The 8,480-nt window shown below is 42.0% G+C and overlaps 1 protein-coding gene across 1 annotated transcript; it reads left to right on the top strand.

Moving 5' to 3' along the window:
• The first annotated feature begins 282 nt into the window (after positions 1–282).
• foxd3 (forkhead box D3) lies at positions 283–2,798 on the top strand. Its single transcript, XM_085774889.1, has one exon. The coding sequence runs from the start codon at positions 1,095–1,097 to the stop codon at positions 2,295–2,297; it is 1,203 nt and encodes a 400-aa protein (XP_085631015.1). The 5' UTR covers positions 283–1,094; the 3' UTR covers positions 2,298–2,798.
• Positions 2,799–8,480: the final 5,682 nt, after the last annotated feature.

Genomic DNA, 8,480 nt, shown 5'->3' with positions numbered 1-8,480 from the left:
ACATCCAGGCACATGCATATCAGCTCCTATAAACAAATTATTTCTATAAACAAAAAGTCTCCAAATATAACGCGCTGAGTAACATTCACGGAAACTGGTGTCTATTAAATTGCAAGAGAAATCCAAAGCATGCACAGTTTCACAGTGATTCAGAAAAGTCAACAACACACAGGCGAAAACAACTGAAAGGAAGATTCCGTTAACTTAGCTGTCGTCGTTTCTCGTTCTGCAGCTTTCAGCAGAGTTTGTATTAGCAAAGTTAAAGGTTTGGATTGTTGTTTTTTTTACGCAGCCACGTTAATGCGCATCAGATCTTTCAATCATGCGGGCCAATTTTCTCCCCCTCCTCCTCCTCCTCCTCCTCCCTCTGCCACCGTTAAATGGTCTATGACGGACGAACACAGAAATCAGCGGAAAGCAGCATTGCCGATGTCCCATTGTTGACAAATCCATGAAACAACTCCAGTTTGCATGGTTTAACAGAGAGGAGAGGAGAGGAAAGGAGAGGAGGGGAGGAGAGGAGAGGAGAGGGGGCGTCTGTCGTCATCACACCACGTGTCCTGCACTGATAGTATATCTTATACTGGGAAAAGTAATCTATCAGACAGCCCTTTTAAAAGCTCCGGCCTTTAAAAGCAGCATGTGTCATCTCGACTTGGTTCTCCAAATATCGCTCCTATAGGAAATATACGCACCGAGAAGGGACGTCGGAGCGCACAAGTCGCAACATCTCCAAACAACTTCGAGGCAAAGACGCGCCGCTCTGCTTCGCTCCGCTCGGGCCTGCTGCTCACTTACCGAGTGGAGAAATATTTGTAGAAGTTGAAGTTTCTCTTCTGTGGCTTGACTGGCTGGCCGCCGCACTCCACCACATTTAGATTTTGGGAGACATCCGATCTCTTGACAGGAGCGACCAGAAGTCCAACAGACAGACACCGCTTGTGAGTGCGCACTGACCGCGCCGGTCTCATCCACACATCACACCCGCGCGGCTGCTGCTTGCGAGTCGGTTGTTTTGTTTTGGCTCTGGAAGAAGACTTTGTTGTTGTTGTTGTTTTTTTTGGAAAGAGAAAAAAGTGTGAGTAAAGCGTGAGATGACCCTGTCTGGAGGCAGCGAAAGAGCCAGCGACATGTCCGGCCAAACTGTGCTCACGGCGGAGGACGTGGATATCGACGTGGTGGGCGAGGGCGACGAGGAGGGCATGGAGAGGGTGGACAGCGACTGCGACAGCCCGGGGGGAGGAGGCATCCTACACGACCTCCGCGGAGAGGCAGGGGACGAGGAGGTGGAGGATGAGATCGAGGTGGAGAAGGAGGAGATGGGGTCGGGCGGAGGAAGCCCGTGCTGCGAAAGCTCCGGGGAGGGAGAGACCGGCACCGGCACCGGCGGGAAGGGAGAGGGTCACGACGGGAGCGCAGCGTCCGGCGGCGGCATCCAGAAGCCCAAGAGCAGCCTGGTGAAGCCGCCGTACTCCTACATCGCCCTCATCACCATGGCCATCCTGCAGAGCCCGCAGAAGAAGCTCACCCTCAGCGGGATCTGCGAGTTCATCAGCAACCGGTTCCCGTACTACCGGGAGAAGTTCCCGGCGTGGCAGAACTCCATCCGCCACAACTTGTCCCTCAACGACTGCTTCGTGAAAATCCCACGGGAGCCTGGCAACCCGGGCAAGGGCAACTACTGGACTCTGGATCCGGCTTCGGAGGACATGTTCGACAACGGCAGCTTCCTCAGGAGGAGGAAACGGTTCAAGAGAGTTCAGCCGGACATGCTCAGGGACCAGACCGCGCTCATGATGCAAAGTTTCGGTGCGTACAGTCTCGGGGGCCCCTACGGGAGGCACTACGGGATCCACCCGGCTGCGTACTCCCATCCGGCGGCTTTGCAGTACCCTTACATCCCCCCCGTGGGTCCCATGCTGCCCCCGGGCGTCCCTCTCCTGCCCTCGGCGGAGCTGAACAGAAAGGCGTTCAACTCCCAGCTGAGTCCGAGCCTTCAGCTGCAGCTCAACAGCCTGAGCACGGCGTCCATGATCAAGTCGGAGCCGTCCAACAGACCGTCGTTCAGTATAGAGAACATCATCGGGGTCTCCAGCGCGTCCTCGTCCTCGCCGGCTCAGGCTTTCCTGCGGCCTCCGGTGACGGTCCAGTCGGCCCTGCTGAGCGCGCAGTCCCTGTCCCTGAGCCGGACCTCCGCCGCTATCGCGCCCATCCTCAGCGTACCGTCAAACCTTATCTCTGGACACGTTTTACCCTCAGCGACGGCGGCCGCGGTGTCCAAATGGCCTTCACAGTGACTTCTAAAGTACAACAGATAAAAACTCTTATTTTTCTATATAGAGACATTATTAACGACTGATGGTGGAAGCGTGAAGAGCACAAATCAATAGGCAGCACTGGACTCTGTAGCCATGTAAAAGACTGTTGAAACACACAGAGAAAAAAAGAAAAAGGAGATATTTCTGTACAGGTAATATTTGTAAATATTTGTAAAAAAGAAAAGAAAAAAAAGAATGATTTTACCTGTTTGACTTTTACCTGTCTTTTTTTTTTTTTTTTTTTTGTTCTTGTTTGTTTGAGATCTGTGATAATTATCTTACATTTTATTTTTATTTTTGTACTGGAAGCTCACGTGGACCCATTTTTTGGCTTCCTTTTCATACAAGACACAAAAAAGCTCTGAAAAAAATAATAGACTGTTTATAATAAAAAAAATCAAATATATGTAATTCTATGTAGCTCTATTGTGTTGTAAACTGAATTTATTTGTAAATAAATTTAAGAAAGAAATCAAATCAGATTTTCATTATTAACATTTTAAATAATGTTTGATAGATTTAATGGGGTTTGTTGTTACGTGATATTTCTCACTATACAGGTATTTCAAAAACATCTGAATGTAGTAATTGTGACCACAAATATAAAAGTGAAACAGTATTTATCAGCCCACATTAGTTCTAATATTGACTTAATAATTTAAAGGTTAAAACATTCATAATGTCTCATTTTAAAAGTTATATTTGACATTTTTATATCTGTTTATAATAGTTTTATAATAATAACTTGATATTCTAATTACATTTGTCAAATAACAAACAAACAATGGGCAATTATATTGTTACGGCTACAGCTCAAGTCAACCACATTAACTCTTCATTATCAGACTCTTTAAAAACTCATGAATCACAACTCTGAAGTCAATTTGTGAATAAAATGAGACGTGCTGCCAAAGGTGATAATAAAAATAACGATAGGGGCAAAAACATCCATGTTTATACAGATTTAATATTTAAATAATATATATCCTAGAAAATATTATGTTAAAGGCAGAAAATGTCTGATCTTTGAACCTAAACATTGTGTGACATTACATTTACAGGTTTTAAATACATTGATCTGACTGATGCCATATTCTGGATGTGAAGACAAACCGGTGTAAACTATAGGCTGATCATATAGATGTAGATAATACAAATATTCTAATTGTTTTAAAGTGCACTGATAGTTGTTTGATCCCCTGACTATAGAGGTCACAGTTAAGACACCTTTTAATTTACCATTACATCACTGCGCGTGTCGTTTTACATGATATTCTGCGGCTTGGCTACTATAAAGGTAACAGTTTCGCAGTTGTGTCAGGCTAATCACTTTTACACAAACAGCAAATGGTGTGTGTGTGTGAGTGTATGTGACTGTGTGTGTGTGAGGGGGCTATAGGCGCTATATTTATCTGATCCCCATGGGAAAGAGAAAGGAGCCTCTCTCTCTGCTTCAATTCACTCTCAGACACCGAAGAAGGTGCTGATGATGCAAAAGGCTTCTCCAATGTCACCCTGGCATTTCTACTGAACACATTCATCATTACCATTATTACTGGGCTGTTACCATCATCGTTATTATTATTATTAGTCTATATGATTGTCATTATTATTAATTGTAGCCCGGCACATAGCTTCTATATGATGCTTATTGTGCTGTATAGTATTGCCAAAAAAATAACAAAATGTGTCACATCATTATAGCTGTCGTCTCTAATCGAAACATATAAAACAGAGAAAATAAATAATGTAGAAATTACAGGGTCTGTAATTGGCTTTTTTTTCCTTTCTTTTTTCAATCATCACTATCATTATAGCCTATATCTTTTTCTATCTCTGGAAATTGAAGAGGTTCAATATTCACATTCTCACTTTAAAATACAGTTAAAGTGGATGTGAAAGAAACATCCCGGCACCCATAGAGGTGAGTTTCAGGAAACAGTTCGAGTGTCATTTTGTTCTCAGGTGTATATGAGGAAAAAGAAAATGTTTATATAAGGTACGAGAGTCTCTTTTTGTGTGTAAATGACATCCAGAAAAATTAAAATCTAATATTTGTAATGAGCAGGCACGCGCTTAGTTAACACATTTATAGCACTAATGTCAGTTATTTTCATCTGTGGTGCTGCTGCTGCTGCTGCTGCTGCTGCTGTGATTTCCCCTGGAGCATGTGTGAGGCATGTGTGTTTGCAGATCAAGGTTCAGCCTCCACAAAGCAGCGTCCGAGCGAGTGAGGAGAGCCTCATGAATGTCTCACTGGAGGAGGAGAGCCTCCGGTGGAAATGCTCAAGCAGGCTCCGCTTACAAGCAGCCTCCCTGTGATGTCTCAGTGAGTGTGTGAGTGAGAGAGAGAGAGAGAGAGAGAGAGAGAGAGTGTATGTGAGTGAGAGAGTGTGTGTGTGTGTGGTGTCGCACCCGGTGATACCGCAGGCTGACAACACCTCGGAGGAGACGGGTCTTCAGGCCGCTAGGGGGCGTTAACTGACACCTCTGGCTCTTCATTAAGGAGATCACAAATCAGAGGAAATATTTAGGAAGACCCTCTCACGCAGTAATTAGCCAAAGTTTTATTTTTTTCCCCTGCATTTTACATTGAATAGGCTACATCTCACAAGAAGTAGTCAATACACCTGAATATACCGACTCACTATAAGGAAAAAACAAACAAACACTGGACTGTCTGGTTTTAATCGTTAATTAGGCTAGTCGTTTTCTCTCATAATGATGTCCGACAGGGTTGGTAAATATTTTGGCCCACATTTCTCAGTAATCAAAATATGTCCACAGATTCAAAGCTTCATACAGAAGGTGTCTGCTATGAATATTCATCTTTAGAGCAAAGATACATAAAATTGCTGATATTAATCAGGATCTAATTTCAGGTTTCAGTCGCAAATGACGAGAAAATACATCGTTGAAAAAAACAAAAACAGATTAGGCTAAATGGAAAAAATATTAGAATATCAAACTGACAACGTGTTTAAAGATGTTATGAAAAAGGATGATAGTGGCGTTTTTTGGAATAATGTAATAGAGGCTGATATTTAATAATAGGCCTAATAATTAGCCTAATATTTCCGTCCAAACAAGTTCATATTTATGCTGATTTATTTGTGCAGCTCTTCAGTCCGTCCACACAGCCGCTGTAGGCCTGGAGACTTTTAGCCCGCTGGAAACTGTTGTATCATAAACGAGCACCGGTTTTTAAACTTTTCTTGTTATTATATCATAAACAATATAAAGTCGCTGACTGGACACGTTATAAGAGGGAACAGTCTCACTCAAGCGCGCGCACCCACTCTATAATGACCCATGCAGCTGCACGTGCGTGTGCACAGGTGGAGAAAAGCCTGCATGGACCGTGGTTCCCACACAGCAGCAGACAGTCTATATTAGTCTCCAGAGACAGTCTAACAGTCTATAACATTATAAGTCTTGATTGTCGACTTATTTTACCACAAAGTGAGCTCGTGCGGGCTGACACGCAGCTCGTGCTAGAAACTGTGTGTAAATTAACAAGATATTCACACATCAAGCATTAAAAAACTAAAAAACTAATTAATTTAGTTTGTTGGAACTTTTAATATGATTTTTGTTACAATGCTCGGGTGAATGTAGTGAATGTAGCAAAACCTCCAACGGTCTGTTGGTTTGTGTGCGTCATCATATCAATGGAGTTACGTAAATTCGTAATGGAGGATCAAGTTTATGTACAGTACCTGCCTTCAAATACATGTAGATGCAATGTTCAGGTTAATTTGTCCCAAATTGTTGGATAAAAAAGGAAGGAAGGAGCCCTGTGGTGTGCGAGCCATTCTATTTTCTTTTTAATCTCCCAAATTGTTGGAAAAATAGTTTAGGTTGTGTTCAGGTTGCCTGAAAATGTCACAGGGAAGGAGAAGTTGGGGCGATATGAGGCGAGCGATAGAGGCGATATAGAGAGCCACAAAAATCAGGACAGATGTATGCAGATTTCTTAATGTTATTCAGTTTGATAAAATGATTTTTAATTATTAGAGATGCCGAATGTTATGTTTTGTTCAGGCCTCAGTTTCCCAATTACCAGTGAAGTCAAAGTGTTCACTCTTGACCTGATGAAGGCACATAAAGACAGTGCCTCAGTACACCAAAAACAGGTCAAATTCAGCTGTTTGCACAAATACAGTGATCAAACTTATGTGATTATATACAGCTCAACGCCTTAATGTGATTATTTTTACTCTAATGACACAATCTCATGCAAATAATCAGACCAAATCAAAGCAGTCCATTACAGTTGTAATTGAAGCATCTTATACCCAAAGGCCCTGATTTGATTATTTGGCATAAAATAGTATCAAAGCTCTGGAAGCATAAGGAGTTTACATGCTTGAGTGGGAGTGGTGTTAAAGGTTGACAATAGTCCTTTATCTGGGTTTTTAAAGTTTGATTATTAGACTATGAATCTCACCCATGCAATAATAAGCAGAGGTCAAATACTCACTCACTGGTTTGGGAAAGACAAATAACGACATGTTTGTCCGAGTGAGTGCAGCTGAGTGATCCCTAAAAAAGTCTAATTTATATGTATTTTGTATATGTTTAGTTATGATATGTCCTGTCATGTTTCAGCTTTTTTTAATTATTCATGTCTCTTACATTATCAAAGCACCACATTTGGTGTGACACCATGCGAAAATGCATGCACTTGCTCCTATACTGTAGCAGAGGAGGTCCACTTGCAACCATAAACATGCGGTTGAAGACATTTTTGTGAGGAAAGGAGTTCATGTGTTACCTGTGACCTTTGAGTGAGAAAGGGCAAAAGCCTCAAACAGAGCTGATGGTAAAATATTCTTCCTCACATTGAATATCCACAGTGGATGGGATGGCGGCAGGACTTGTATTTCCCAATAAACTAAATGCAGACTGTACTTCCAAGTAAATCATAGGATAATATGATGACGCACATGTCATTTTTCAAGAGAAAAGCTTCTTATTATAGCCTAGGTCTTTATTTGTCCTCATGTTGACTATGAAACATGTGACAAAAGAGCAGAAAAGATCAACTTGGACTTGCTGTAGCAAACGTGACTGAAGCAATGATAGACAACAATGGCATTGCAAGCAAGGCCCAGGCCTCCATAATAACTAGGTCATCCTCCACCACAAGCTATAGCCTTCTCCTGGGCGGGGATCACAGACAGTAAATGTAGGTACAGCAGTTACTGAATATTTAAAAAGGCATAGAGATGAAGCAATAAATGACAAAGTAAAGCTGGTGTGGCCAGGCATTAATAACTAATGGGTACTCGTGAGTTATAGGCTGCTGCCGTTGTAATGAAAGTGTCATTGCAAATCAGCAGTTGTCCGAGGTTATTATTATTTATGCATAATTGATGCCGGAACCACAAGGAACGAGTCTCACCCAACAAATCCCCAACACCTTGGGAACAAAGACGATGGTGTCAACAGAAGAAAAGGTCACAGAGGAGAAAATGCCCCCAGGCTGAGATTTAGACTGTGAAAAGAGGGCAAGGGGGAGCTGTTACAACCACACATACATCTGTGTACAGAAGGGTACAACAAACTACTTACACAGGAGACAACCGGATGTTCAGCTCCCACAAAATGAAGAAACAGGTGATATTACACTACTTAAGCTTTAAAGGTAAATATTTGTTAAATTATAATAGCCTATAGGTTTCCTTTTCAGATCTTATAATTAAGCCATTTGATTTTAAGGGACTTTGCTTCTTTAATGAGTTGAGCTCCATAGCCTAGGCCTATATGTCATCACCCAAATAGTTGCCCCTAATTTCCATAAAGGTTTTGGAACCCACTAATGTTTTAATGTTAAATAACATCTTTGTGTTTTTATAAATGTATCGCTCATATATTTGCACATATGATCACATTTGGATGTCTCAAACAAATCTAGGCTGGTATAAATGTGCCCTGTGCACTGGAGTCAAAGTGATTAATTTTTATTGCTAAGCTTTGACTGACAGATAACGGGTAGCGTTGTGATACTAATATCATAACCGAGGGACCACGAAACAGGAGATATTTACTTGCTCTAATGGAAGACCGAAAATCTCCTGTCATTGATTCATTTATCCACTTTGGTCCACACTCTGTATTATGTTATTAGCCAATTTTGTTATTATATTATTAAGCCTT

Source organism: Trachurus japonicus, chromosome 4 (assembly GCF_045865225.1).
Source record: "Trachurus japonicus isolate A0001 chromosome 4, Traja_1.0".
NCBI lineage: Eukaryota > Metazoa > Chordata > Actinopteri > Carangiformes > Carangidae > Trachurus > Trachurus japonicus.
Note: the sequence above shows the minus strand (reverse complement) of the source record. Positions and strands in the feature narration are given on the sequence as shown.